This window comes from Mirounga angustirostris, unplaced genomic scaffold, assembly GCF_029215605.1.
Source record: "Mirounga angustirostris isolate CCGP_5_RB_7025 unplaced genomic scaffold, mMirAng1.0.hap1 SCAF_4, whole genome shotgun sequence".
In the NCBI taxonomy this organism is placed as follows: domain Eukaryota; kingdom Metazoa; phylum Chordata; class Mammalia; order Carnivora; family Phocidae; genus Mirounga; species Mirounga angustirostris.
The window spans coordinates 9,195,044-9,209,763 of record NW_026991712.1 but is presented as its reverse complement, the minus strand read 5'-3'; the positions used below and the strand labels follow the sequence as shown (position 1 = coordinate 9,209,763).

The 14,720-nt window shown below is 49.0% G+C and overlaps 1 protein-coding gene across 1 annotated transcript in view; it reads left to right on the top strand.

The window, feature by feature from the left end:
• TG (thyroglobulin) overlaps positions 1-14,720 on the top strand; it is a 241,089-nt gene that overhangs the window by 36,950 nt on the left and 189,419 nt on the right. The window contains exons 18-21 of the mRNA XM_045895844.3: positions 1,102-1,256; positions 3,573-3,729; positions 5,176-5,400; positions 12,394-12,543. Of these exons, the coding sequence (XP_045751800.3) occupies positions 1,102-1,256; positions 3,573-3,729; positions 5,176-5,400; positions 12,394-12,543 (687 nt within the window). The remainder of the gene's footprint in view (positions 1-1,101; positions 1,257-3,572; positions 3,730-5,175; positions 5,401-12,393; positions 12,544-14,720) is intronic.

Genomic DNA, 14,720 nt, shown 5'->3' with positions numbered 1-14,720 from the left:
CTGGACCCTCCAGGGAGGCATCAGTTCTGATCGCTGTGGGTCTGGGCCCCCTGAATATCGGCAGAGATCCTCTCTCCTGCTCTCCCACTGAGCCTGCTTGCACGCCCACGCGGCTGTGAGGCAACTTTGAGCTCTGAGTGTATCTGCCTTGGCTGAGGCCGGCCATGGTTACTCACAGCCTGGCAGGGTAGGGGAAGATGCTGGGACCCGGTACTGGGTCCATCCAGGGCACTGGGAGGGGTGTCTGAGAGAGAGGGCCAGATCCTGGGACTGTCACGAGGCTCTGGGTGGCTGCCAGAAGACAGTATTTGTGGCAAAGATTTCTAGAATAGAAAATGTTATCCAGAGGGCACCTGGGTGACTCAGTTGGTTAAGCGTCTGATGCTTGATTTTGGCTCAGGTCATGATCCCAGGGTGGTGGGATCAAGTCCCACGTTGGGCTCTGAACCGAGCATGGAGTCTACTTAGGATTCTCCCTCTCCCTTTGCCCCTCTCCCCCCTAAAAAAATGTTAACCAGAAAAAGGTCAATATGAGTTGGACAAATAAATGGTCTGTCCCCTTGATGGTGACAAAGTGTCCTAAGCAGAAATTAAGACCAGGCTAGTCAAGACAGGATCTAGAGCAAGGCACTTGGGAGAAAAAGGGAATGGGTCTTGAGCTCTTAATGTTGTGTGCAGGGCCGCTGTGTATGACTCTGTAGGTTGTGCCCTGAACAATCTTAGAGTATGTCTTTCATATAGTCTATGGTGTCCCCTCTTAACTGGCAAAATCATATGTAGTGGCCCTGTGTGAATGCAAGATAATATGGAAGATTTTCCAAGAAGAATGTCCAGGACCCCCAAAATGTAGAGCAGCCTGGTTTAGAAGCTGAGGCAGGACTGAGCTTGCTGTGAGGGTGCTAAGTAATTTCAGAGACAAGCCATCATGCTGGGGAGTGTTTAGACTCTGAGGACGATAGTGCAAGATGGTAGTGCTTGTGTGTTCTAAGCTACATGAAGAAGGGTGATTTTTGCAGAGGAAAAAAAAAAAAAAAAACAGGAAAGAAAAGAATCCAAGTGGTCTGTTTCCCATGTCTGCTGACCTCCGGTGCTTGCATACAGGGCCCCAGCTGTGGCAGACCCTCCAGACCCAAGGGCACTTCCAGCTCCGTCTCCCACCAGGCAAGATGTGCAGCGCTGAGTACGCAGGCTTGCTGCTCGCTTTCCAGGTCTTCATATTAGACGAGCTGGTGGCCCGTGGCTTCTGTCAGATCCAGGTATGTGCCTGACCAAATTCTGCACGACTGAGGGCTTGGACTGGGCTCAGGGTCACGGTGGCAGAGGACCTCAGGGCCCCAATGAGCCTAGGGTTCAACTCTCACTCATTTTACCAGTAGGCAAAGTGAGGTTCAGAATGAGAAAGTCCTTTGGCCAAGGCTAATCACATAGTGGTGCCGGTGGAATCCGTAATCATCGCTGGCCATTCTTTCTGCATAAAGCTGTCAAATCAGACGCGTGCTGAGCGCTCACGATGTGCCAGGCACAGCGTGTTGTTGGCGTGGATTAGCGATCCTCATGAGGATCCTATTATGAGTCCAGTTTTGTGGATGAGGGGCAGGAAGCCTGGAGGGTTAACATAATTGTCCAGAGTTACACAGCTGGGGATGGTAGAGCCAGGCTGATGACATGGGGACAGAGCTGTGAACGCCCGCAGATTACTACCACCACCTGTGGAGGAAGGCTGGAGGACGACTGAAATGCCAGGTGCACTCCCTGAACCACTGTGCCAGATGTGCCTTCGACAAACCTGCTAGAAGGCGTTATGGATCCTCCCTGGAAGGAGGATACTGCATGCCAGCAGACAGACCTAGTGCCGGGAATAATCAATATCAGAGTTTTTAGCTCTGTAATAGGCAAGGGCTTCTGTGATTTGAAATCACAAGTATTCACAGAGGGAGTCTTTAAAAGTCCCTCAATTTGGGGCACCTGGGTGGCTCAGTTGGTTAAGCATCTGACTCTTGATTTTGGCTCAGGGCATGATCTTAGGGTCCTGGGACCGAGCCTCGTGTTGGGCTCTGCGCTCGGCGGGGAGTCTGCTTGAGGATTCTCTCCCTCTTTCCTCTGCCCCTCTCCCTGCTCATGTGCATTCACTCTCTCTCTCTCAAATAAATCTTAAAAAAAATGAAAGTCATTCAATTAAATAAGTTGTTCTGTTCAAAGCTTGGTAACTCATAGAGCAGCTCAGTTTTAACCCCTTATGCTAAGAATTTTGGAGAACATACATTTTCACAAAACCAAATACAGAGAGTCGTGATTCTAAGACAAACAGAAACGTAGATTGCCCCCTTTTATCCAAAGAAATGTACTTGACAACACGAGCAGTAATATGTATTAATTATTGAGCCCAGGCTGTGTTCCTGGCACCAGACTAGATGCTCTACTTTCCTTATCTCTAATTATTACAGCATCCTGTCAGCGAGCATCAGTAACCCTTGAGTTGTAAGTGTGTTAACTAAAGCCCACTGAGAGTAAGCAAGTTGCCCAAGATTTCACAGAGCTAAGTCCAAGTCCATTTAGACTTTCATTACACCAAACTTGTTCGTTTGTTCCATCCTTCCTTCATTCTCCCATTTAACAAATGTTTGCGTGCCTATTATAGGCTAGGCATGGTTTTAGGCACTGAGGACTGTCAAAGATAAAACAAAGCCAGACACTAGTTAAATTGGTCAGGACAGATTTTAGTCAGTAATATACTAATGCAATAGGGAAAAGGAGTCCAGCATGATCAGGACTCAGCTTTGATTTGTGCCAGGGTAACTGGCCCCTCGTGTCCCTCAGAGGGGAAAGGGGTTTAGTAGTGCCTTGCTTCTGGGGTAGAGTTGAAGGGAGGGTAGAAGGAAGTCACAGAAGGCATGTTCTGGCACCTGGTGTGGGCTCAGCAAAGTTGGCTCCTGACTCTGTGTTCTTTTTTTTTTTTTTTTTGGTGGGGAGGGGGCACCTGGGTGGCTCAGTCTGTTAAGTGTCTGCCTTTGGCTCAGGTTGTGATCCTGGGATCCTGCAATCGAGTCCAGAGTCGGGCTCCCTGCTCAGCAGGGAGTCTGTTTCTCCCTCTCCCTCTGCTCTTACCCTCTGCTTGTGCTTGCTCTTTCTCTCTCTCAAATAAATAAATAAATAACAACTTAAAAAATAGATGGGTATTAAGGAGGGCACGTACTGCATGGAGCACTGGGTGTTATATGAAAACAATTGATTGTGGATCACCACATCAAAAACTAATGATGTGTTGTATGGTGACTAACATAACATAATAAAATTAAAAAAAATCTATCTATCTATCTATCTATCTATCTATCTATCTATCTATCTATCTATCTATCTATTTTTTTGAGAGACAGCATGAGTGGGGAGGGCAGAGGGAGAGAGGGAATCTTAAGCAGGCTCCACGCCCAGCACAGAGCCCAACTCGGGGCTCAATCTCATGACCCCAAGATCATGACCTGAGCCAAAATCAAAAGTCAGACACTTAACTGACTGAGCCAACCAGGCGCCCCCGACTTTGTGTTCTTGAACTAAAGGTGGCTGTCTCCATGTAGGCAAAGACTTTTGGGATCCCCGTTCCCATTCCTGTCTGCGATGGATCCACGGTGCAGGTGGAGTGTCTGACCGGGGAGCGTTTAGGAGTGAATGTCACATGGAAGGTGCAGCTGAAGGATGTCCCACTGGCCTCTCTTCCTGATTTGCATGATATTGGTATGTTTGGCCGCCCTGTGGCCTTGACGTTATGCAGCTTCTCTGAGGCTCAGTTTCTCCATCTGCCAGTTGGAGCCAGTGATGCCTATAATGCTTTCCCATGAGGCTCTAGCGGGAGAATTATGCCCTGGCCCTCGGAGGAGCCAATTATTAAAAAGTATATAAAAATCAATAGCCTCCTGCTCGTAACTTACGAGACTCAAATAATATCACCCAATTGCACTTCTGTGGAGAGCTTCTAATTCTTCTCTTGGTTTTCTGGGCACAGATGGGGAGACAGGTGGGCAGGAGGGGAAGGTGGGGGTTGGCGGATCTGAATTGGTTTATAATTTATGTTCTGCACACTTGCAATGAGAAAACATCTCGGACCACTTACGCTATTTAAGCTCATTATTACACTGTGTCAAGCGGGGCAGGTGGGGGATGAATTGAGAGAGTAGAAGGATCCAAGAAGGAGGAGCAGAGTGGACTGTGTGGAAGTGCTGTGAGCCAGTGTAGATATAATCTGTATTGCTGACCGGGGGTGGGGAGCCCCCTTTGCTCCCCTACCATCCAGTGGCCAAATACCCAGGGTCGACGCTGGCTGCAGCTTGACCTCTGTTCTCCAAAGGGGAAGCTTCTGGAAAATGCTGCCAGAGTGTGACCCCGGGGGGCAGACTGAGTCTCTGTCATTGTGCAGTCCTCGTGGCAATTATATTCCCCTAACAGCATTAGGAATCAGGGGTCCTTCTTCCTCTCAAAAGAGCTTGGAGGATTCAGGTATGTTTGAAGCTGCAAAAGGAGGAGATGTTGATTCCTGGGGTCCGTGCTGACGACTGTGGTTTCAGGCCCTGGGCTGGCTTGACAGAGCCTGCTGTAGCGTGAATGCTCATTGCGTGCGGGAATCTGTCCCAGCTCCAGATGTGACACCCTTCTGCTCTCTTCCTAGGAAATACTTAGGGATCAGCAGCTGGAGGCCTCTTCAGTGTTTAACTAACTGCTGAGTGGAAGGTTGAGTTGCCTCCTGGAGACAAGGCCTTCTCTTTGAGTGGTCCCAGCATACACATTGTTCTTAAAATCTTCACCAACTATAAGAGAGGCATTGCCAGCCCCATTTTGCAGATGGGGAGATGGAGGCTCAGAGATCGTAGCTTGCCAAAGGTCGGGACACCTTACATTAGTGACTGAAGACACAATATCTTATACTAATGGGGACCATATTGATGCCACAGAAATGATAGGATCCAGAGACCTGGGTTAAAGTCCTAGTCATGTTTCTGCATCCTGTGTAAGCTTGGGCCAATCTGTCCCCTTCTATAGGCCTCAGTTTCTCCCTCTAAAATGAGAAACCAGGCAATGCTTACAACTACTTTCTGTGCGGCCATTCTAGGTGGCTCTGTCCCTTGGTCTCCCCTGGCCCTTGCAGAGAACAGCAGTGACATTTCTGCCTCATCCTGTGTCTTACAGAGGAGGCCTTAGTTGGCAAGGATCTCATTGGACGCTTCACAGATCTGATCCAGAGTGGAGGGTTCCAGCTTCATCTGGATTCCAAGACATTCCCTGCAGACACCTCCATCTACTTCCTTCAAGGAGACCGCTTTGGCACCTCTCCCAGGACATGGTTTGGGTGCTTGGAAGGATTCCGCCAAGTCTTGGCTACCAGCGATGCCACTCAGGACGCGTTGGGGTGCGGTAGGTCCACCCCCTCCCCTGGGACTGCTGGTTTCAGACACGTGAGGCTGTGGAAAAGGCCACCAGAGCACTGGAGACAGGTCACTCTGCCCATACAGAGTGGGGGATCACTCATTTGACTGTTCGGCTAAAGCTTTTCAATCATCCGCCATGCATGGGCGTGTGGTCATCACCCCATCAGGCAGTAGCTGAGACCAGAGGCACAGGCGACACGACAGAAGTGATCGTTCTTCTTACTTCTTGTCAGACTTGGACCTTGGGGTCTGGGCTGTGCTGTCTTTGTGGAGAAGGCTGATGTCCACCCTGTATGCCTGCCGACATTCTTAGTCTGGTTATGGCAGTGTGTTGCTCATCACCACGTCCAAATGGCCATTGATCAGCCCAGGGCTTCACCACTCAGAGGAGGTGACTCCTGGCAAAGGTTAACTGGAGCTGTCCTTCCTTGCCCTTCCCCTATGTAGCTTTGGAAGTGGTTTCCTCAAGAACGCAGCTGCAGATTTCTTGAATGGCAGTGGCATGAGTCTCCTTGGCCACCGTCACGGGTCACCACAAACTCTGTGTCCTAAGACAATCCACATTTATCATCACCCAGCTCTGTAGGGTTGAATTCCTAGTCGGGTCTCATGGGGCTAAAACCATGGTGTCAACAGGGCTGTGTTCATACCAGAGGGGATCTGTTTCCTTGACTTTTCCAGGGTCTAGATGTTGCCCATATGTCTTGGCTCATGGCTTCCTTCCTTCATCTTTGAGGCTGAAGGCCATAGCTCTCTGGACACTCCCATGGTCACAGCTCCTTCAGACTCTGTCTTACCCTTCCCAGGACCCTGGTGGTCACATATAGCTGGGCAATCCAGGACACTGTCCCTATCTTTGGGTCAGCTGGTTAGACCCAATTTCCTTTTGCCATGTAACCTACCATGTTTGTGGCTCCTGCGAATCAGGAGTGGCCGTCTTTTCTGTGTTCTACTTCCAAGGGCTCGCGTCGAGAAGCCTTCCTCCCCTGTGGCACGAGACAGAGGAGCATTGTTGTTGAGCTGCAGAAAGGGAAGGTATTTCTCGGTTATTTATTTTTCCATTATTTATATTGGTTGCAGCACAAGAACTACATGGCCTTTCCTCTTGTGAAATCCAGGCCAAGTTCTAAACTCCATGTTGGATTTAAGATGCAGGTGAATCTTAACACAGTTAAACCCAGAAATGCACCCACTGCCCCACTGCCCGCTAATATTTAGAGAATTTTGCAGTCTATAATGCACTTTCACAAATATTTACCACTCACGATGTGCCCTGGTGGCACGTCATTCACCCATTTAACAGATGAGGAGGTTGAGGCTCAGATGAAATGAAATAATGCATCTGTCATGTCCAGATCAGGGCTGACTCAAAGGAGGGACTCAGGTTCATGAAACCAATCATCCAGGGGTGCATAACCCAAGGTCCTCTGGGACCAGGGCTCATGCTCTTTCTACCTCACAGAGATGCCCAAATAAAAAGGATAAAAAGTAGGAGCAGGAGTGGAAGGTGCCACCTGCCAGAGTGGGGTGAAACAGGGTCAGAGTGATGGAGGTGTTCAGAACACCCACCACTGTGTTCTTATACTTACTGGGAAGAGCCCTGGGCTCTCCTGCCGTGTGTTTGTGTGTGTGTGTGTGTGTGTGTGTATGTGTGTTGGGGAAGGGTGGTGTATTGGGGGGGGTGTATTTGGAGGAGCAGTGGCAAGAATCTGCTTTATAGTCACCCCAGGTAGTGTAGAAAGGGGGTCCAGGATCCCCACCTGAGTACACGCCCTGGAGCGTGGAGCCCAGAGGAGGAGGGGCAGGAAAGGGAGATAGGTGCTGGTCAGGGGCCAGGTGAGAGACCATTTACTGGCTCTGCCTTTGCATTTCCTCCCACGGCCTAGCTCCTGCATATAAAATCAACTGCTGGTCCAGAAATCTGATCCCGAGTTTCTTTCTAGGGAATTTCATTGCTGATTAGATTATTAGTTCATGTCTAACAAGATGGGTATCCCAGCTTGACAGGGAAGAGGGAGGGAGAAGCTGAGCTAGGAGCACAGCAGTATTGGCCGGAGGAGGGTGAGCGGTAGGAGCACTGGTGGCCGGAACTCAGGGTGGCAGGGCTTCAGGGCGAGTGGGAATCACAGGGTGGCCTGGAAATGGGACTGGGTAAAAGGTTTTGCCTGGGCTGCACTTGCTGCAGGACAAGAGTTGGCAAGCTTGTTCCACAAAGGGCCAGAATGCAAGTGTTTTAGGCTTTGTAGACCATACAGTTTTTGTCTCAGTGACTTAACTCACCCATTGTAGGGAGAAGAGCATGGCTGTGTTCTAATAAAACTTTATTTGCCAAGCAGAAGGTGAGTTGCATTTGGCCCATGGGCTGGAATTTGCTAATCCTAGCTCTAGACAAACCTACATTCTATTTCTCAGCTGCTGTAGTTTTTTATTGACTCAAAAGAATCTTGGATCATGCCATTCAGCCCTATCTCCTTACTCCAGATAGTTAGAAAGGTCTGGAATGGAATTCACAAAAGCAGCACCGAAAGCTCTGGATTTTCTCCAGTGTCAATGATAATATCTATTTGTTATTGAGTTTCTAATATGTTCTGGGCCTTACTAGCATTTCTCTTGTCCGGAGGGTCAGGTATCATTAATCCCATAGTATGGATGAGGGAGCCAGGGACATATAGTTAAGAGTATTAGGAAACTGCTCTTGGAAGCCAGGTGGGCTCAAGTCCTCACTCCAGTGCCTTCTCAATGTGGGTTCTTGGGACATTGCTTATCCTCACTAAGCATAATCTGAAAAATAGGGATAATAATATCTATTTCATGGAGGTCGTGGTTTGCACAGCATCGTGTAATCAATGCACGTGTATCCCTTCACATGTGGTGAACTCTCCACAGATGGCCTTGTTGATTGGCCATGCTGGGATCCAAACTTAGCTCTGCTGATTCCAGATGCTTTGTCCTCGGCATCACATATCACTCTTCTCAACAAGGAGCTTCTTAGTGAAATCATGCCCTTGGATTCTTGTATCTATTCTTATTGGCTCTTTTTTCCTTCTGAGGCACATCTGGAACACCGCTGTGAGGCTACAAGCAGAGCATTGTCCTGTGGAGATGAAGTAGGGTTTCTGTGTGTCATCTCAGGGGGGCTAATCTGTATGATCCCCCTGGGAGGGCAGTGACTCAGGGGTGAGTGGGAATGTAAGCATGTAGGCATGGCAGCCTCCATCCAGGGAATGGGGAGCACAGGGAAGTAGGGGCTTTGTTTGCAGCTTTGAAGGGGTCAGTTACGTTCACCCTCTCGCCTCAAGGCCAACCACGTGGCTTCCCTTCAGAATGACCTGCTGGCAGCCTTCATACCAGTTCGGTCCATTAAGAATCTCAGAGAAATTGTCTGGATTTCCCATTTTCCATTCTGGACAGCGTTAACTTTCACTCATTCACTACAAGTTCTTATAACAGAGCTAGTTCTCTATGGTTTTGTTTTGTTGTTTTTTTTTTTTCCCCCAAAGTAAGATGTTACATCTTGTTTCCTCCCTCCTCCCTTCTTTCCTCTTCCTTCCTTCTTCCCATCTATGCGTATAGCCATCCATCCAAGCCTTCAAAGCATAATTATGCGTTAAACACCAGGTTACATACTTAGGCAGGCCAAGGTCATAGCTCCACTTTCAAAGAACTCACAGTCTGGTTGGGGAAGAGGTAAATGAAAAGCCAGCTAAATGTCAATGTCAAAGCCTTTGACATCGTGGTCAGGGTGGTCAGGGAAGGCTTGCTGGGGTAGCAGGGTCGGTATGGAGTCTTGAAAGGCACTTTGGAATCGCTGCTCAGGTAAGAACAGACAAGAAGTGGTGTGTGTGTGTGTGTGTGTGTGTGTGCACGTGAACATGTGCTGAGGGTTCTACGTGCTGAAGGGCATTCCGGAAGTGGAGATGGGTGCAGGGAGTCATGAAGGTGTGACTGTAGGGGGACAGTGCAGGTGGCTTATATGGCTGGAGAGTGAGGTGTGTGGGGATATGGCAGGAGGCGTGCCCAGGGCGATAGGCAGGAGCCAGGGTGGGAGCGGTCTGGGGTCCGCCAGGGGTGGCCTGCTGGGGGTCCCGGGGGAGGATTTCACGTTGGAGGGTGACAGGACTGGGTGTGGGGTTGAGCAGAGCAGGCTGAGGAGTGAAGGACTCTTATCCTTCCTCACAGGTGTTTTTCTTCAGCAGAGACATGTCTGTCATTGTTGGGGGCCCATGGGGACGGGTTGTCAGGAGGGATAGCATGACCTGGAAGTTTTGTGATGCTCTTAAACTCAAGTCGGCCAAATTGTCTCATTTTGTGAAGGAGGGAATTGAGACCAAAGGGGTGTCTGATGAGTTTGTGGAGGGAGTTAATTGATGGATAAGGGCCAACCTGTTGCTGTGGACAGAGGGGGTCTTTGAGAGCCAACACCTGCCAGGGGAGGGGTGAGGATATCGAGCCTCTGCCTCATGCTGACTTACACAGGGTTCCCATGGGTGGAAAGGCTTTGACAGCGCAGATGGAGAGAAACAGGACACAGGTTCCTGGCGCACAGTCTCAAGGCCTACGAATTACTGAGCTTGCGACAGAGGTTAGTCCCGCTCTCTTCTTCGGCCCCTCCGCCCTTCGGCCCTTCCACACATTGGGTTTGGAAGCAGGACGCCTCGAGCTGGCGGAAAAGGCTTTGTTTTCCTTCAGCAATGAATTTGGAGACGACTTGAAAAAATAGTCCCAGTCCTGGGGTTAAAATACTCGAGATGATCAGCGACCTGACTCATAGGAGAAATGAAACCCCGCTCTTTGAGGGAGGGTATTAATTCCTCAGGGCAGATCGGAAAACACATCGCTCAGTTTCCAAGCTGTGCTCAAGTTTCTGATTTACTCAGACGTGCCAAGTGCGTGCGCACACCCAGGTAGCAGTGGTTAAATCAACAGTGGCTCCACGTCCCACACGTCCATGCTTGCTTCTTTGTCAAGGGCAGGTGGTTGCGCTGGTGGGAGGAGAGAAGGCTTTGGTTTGCAGGGAATGGGGCTCACATTCCACCTCTTTCACCTCACCTCCTGGTCCGCCTTGACTTTGAGCTCCAGCTGTCTCCAGTCTAGAAAGAGGAGGGTACCTTCCTCATAGGACCTTGAGATGACACACTGAAACAGTCTGGCACCATGCTTGGCATAGCCTCTAATTCCCCTTCGCCCCTGCCCTTTGCAGAAAAGCGTACCAGGGAGTCATGCATGCACGTCCCAAGGCTCAGCATCCTCATCTGCGAAATGAGGTGAAAATACTAACTCACGGGCGTGCTGTGGTCATGTCCACGAAGCACACAGCAGGGTGCCAGGCACAGAGAAAATGTCCTAAGAGTGGACAAGCTTTCCGCCCCCACCTTCACTGGGGAACAGCTCACTTCTTCTGGAAGTCATTTGGCAATCTCTTGAGAACACAACCCAGCACCAAGAAAGAAAGCAGAAAGAACCTCCTTTTCCCTCCCCTTCTCTGAGCCCTTAGACTCAGTGTGGGCCAAGTTCATGTACTTTTCTCAGAGCAGAGCTCCCGGAACCTAACTTGGAACTCTTATGAGATAGGCATCTCTCCAGTTGGAGTTTCTGGTTTCTCAGCCCATGTCATATTAGAGGAAGCAAATTAGGAAAGACTGGGTGTCAGAGGGACAGAAAGCTCCGAGAATCTGCAGATTAACAAGGTAGCACCGGGAGGCGAGGGGTGAGGCCAGTGAGGCATGTGGTGGGCAAGATGCACGGAGGCCTCACTCTCAGGGTCACACTTGGTATTTCTGAGTAAATCAGAAACCCAACAACCCAACAGTGAAGGCCTCCATAAATCCTGCGCCCCGGGCACCTCACTTCACCATGGTCCCAGATCTGAGCAACACCACTGATGACCAACCAATAGGGAGAGGCCACATGAGTCAGAGGTGATGGTGCTAAATTGTTGAGATTGTCTAGTTTGGACAGACTGGGTATTGAGGCTCGTTCCAAGGAAGGACTCCCTCAAGTATAAAAATAATACTGGGTGGGGGGATGGGTTAAGTAGATGATGGGGATTAAGGAGTGCACGTGTCGTGATGAGCCCCGGGCGATGCAGGGATTAGCTGAATCACAATACTGTACACCTGAAATGAATATAACACTGAATGTTAACTAACTGGAATTAAAATACAAACTTAAAAAATTGTGACCATTTGCTGAGCACACATAAGAGTCTGGCATGATGACCTGTGCCCTTTGTATATCCTCACTGCATTCCCATGGGGTGGTATTATTACCACTGCATTCCCATGGGACGAGAAAATGGAGCCTCCAAGAAGTCTGAAGTCATTTGCGTATAGTGGGGAGAGGGACTTGAGCCAGTCTGGCTGACCCTAAAGTTTGTTCCCCCAGCTGGGCTCCGCCATGCCCCTCACTTATGGCAGCGTTCCCATGGTGACCGAGGGACAGACCCTCATTTTTCAGGTCGTTCTCCGACCTTGTCTCATGCCATTCTTCCCTTTGCCTATTAAGCTCTATCTTCATAGCTGGCTTTCTCTGGCTTTTTCCTTTCCATTCCTTAAATAATCCAAACTCATTCCTACCCCAGGACTTTTGTCCTTGCGGTTCCCTCTGCTTGGAATTCTCCTCGCCTAGCTCTTTGCCTGGGGTGCTCCCCACCATTCGGTGTGAAGTGTCACCTTTCAGAGGGCTTCCTCACTAACACGCTGTTCTCGCCTGCCTCACTTTACCCATATCTGAAGTTCTGTCTGACACCCCTTATCCTACTTGCTTGTCAGCTCCTGCAGAGCAGGAACCTTGTCTATGGTTCCCACAGCTTAGCCTTGATTGTGGGAGCCTGGCATGTAGCAGATTCTCAGTGGGTACTGGTTAAGTGAATGAGCTCTTGTGCTACTGCTGGGATTTAGCATACCCTGTGTGTTCTGAGGTTACAACTACAAAGCAAGAGTCTTCTCTTTAATATCATTTTTCTGTTTATCTTTTCTAGTTAAATGTCCTGAAGGAAGCTATTTCCAGAAGGAGATTTGTATTCCCTGTCCTGTTGGATTCTACCAAGAACAGGCAGGGAGCATGGCCTGCATCCCATGTCCCATGGGCAGAACGACCATTTCCCCTGGAGCTTTCAGCCACATGCACTGTAAGTTCTGCAGGGTCCTGGTGTGAAAGAGAAACTCTACAATACAATGGGGACACGGCAGAGTGGCTCAACCTCAGAACTATTGAAATTTGGGGTCAGAACATTCCTTTTGGGGACTGCCCCATGCATGGCAGGATGTTCATTTAGCGACACCACTAACCCTTACCTATTACGTGTCAGTAGCATACCCTCCCCCCAAGTTGTAACAATCAAACTTTTCTCCAGACATTGCTGAGTGTCTCTTCGGTGGGGCACACGATTGCCCACTATGGAGAACCATTGGTTAGAGAGCAAAATAATCGAAGGGGCCCAACCTCTGAATGCCTATGCTCTGCCAGGACCTAGGCCAGATGTTTTTACCTATGTTAGCTCGTTAAATCCTATCAAACCCCCTTCTGTGTAAATATCATTAGCCCAACTTTTACAGATAAGAAGGCTAAGGCTCAGGGTTTTAACCAAAGTCACTCAACTAGTAGGTGACGTAGCTGGTCTTTGTTTGATCTTGGCATTGTCTGATTCTGAAACTTCTGATTTTTGTAAGTCAACTTTATCAGATTGAGAAATGGAAGATATTTTCCACCCACAGTCATTACAAGTATATAGCTCATATTCCCTTTCTGGCCCGATAAATTTGTCAGGACAGAGTGTACCTGTGGCCTTCCCCTATGTCATGTGATTTCACTTGGCCTACTTACTTGATAGTCACCTGGGTATTGCTGGGTTTTTCCTAGCAAGGACCCACCACTTGACTTGTTGTGTACATCTTTCCATGTCAGTCTGAAATCATGTTAAGGTGAAGCAAACCATCAATGCTTTAAATCTGAATAGATTTTAGAATTTTAAAATAATTCATCCAAAGAGATCAGGTCACCTTCTCTGTGGTAAGAGTGTGATAATTCTAAGAAAGCCAAAGGGATTTCATAGGCCGGGAGTCTGATACTCCTGGAGATTAAACTCTTCGCCAGGAATGCAGAGTGTCCCTGACATCTAGACGTGACCCTCAGCTTGCACACATTGATTCAGTCACAGGTTTGAGATGCCTTGCAGTGTTACCACACTGCTGGAGGAAAGCTTTTTTTTATTTTTTTTTTAAAGATTTTATTTATTTGAGAGAGGAGAGAGAAAACATGAGCAGGGGGAGGAGCAGAGAGAGAGAGGGACAAACAGACTCCATGCTGAGCCCAACGTGGGGCTCAATCCCATTACCCTGAGATCGTGACCTGAGCCAAAGTCAGACACTTAACTGACTGAGCCACCCGGTGCCCCAGAGGAATGCTTTCTTAAAAAGGGATCAATGCAAAGTACTGATCCTTGTTTCTGGGGTGGCCGTGGGGGGGTGCTACAGAAATGTCAGGGACCCAAGGGGGGGAGCCTGAGGCTTGGCACCAGCCAGACCCAGACTGTTCCCCCTCTTTCCTACTGGCACTGTGACTGACGCCATGCTTTGTTCCTTCTCTGAACCTCAACTTCCTTATCTATTAGATGGGGCCAATGATACCTCACTCGTAGGATGGTTATGATGCATGTCTTAATCAGGTCGGGCTGCTACATACAAATTACCATAGACGGGGTCGCTTCAGCAACAGATGTTTATGTCTCATCGTTCTGGAGGCAGGAAGTCCAAGATCAGGGCGCTGGTATGGTCAGGTTCTTGGTGAGGGCCCTCTTCCTGGCTATGTCTTCACATGGCCTTTCCTTGGTGCATGCATAGAATGAAGGATCTCCTCCTGTGTCTTTCTCTTTTCATAAGGGCACTGATCCCATCATGGGGACCCACCCTTGTGACCTCTTCTAAACCTAATTACCAGGGTCCTACCTCCAAATGCCATCACATTGAGGGTTAAGGCTTCAACATCTGAATTTGGGGGGACACACACATTTAGTCCACAACAAAGTGGAATCCATTAAAATATTTAAGGTGAGCCATACGTATCATCCCCATCCCGCTTTGGGGGTGAGCTCTGATTGTATCTCCATGCAGAAGTGGAAGGCTGTCATATCATCACCACTCTCCGGGGTATCCTCCTTGAGTAACAGAATAGATTTCAGTGGATGAGTCTCCAGGGTCAGGGGTAGAGTCTACACTCTGGGTATGTATGTATCTAAGAACATCTCCATGACTCATTAATACCACCATTCTGCCTGTTGTCTTGCCTGATCTGTGTTCTTAGATGGAA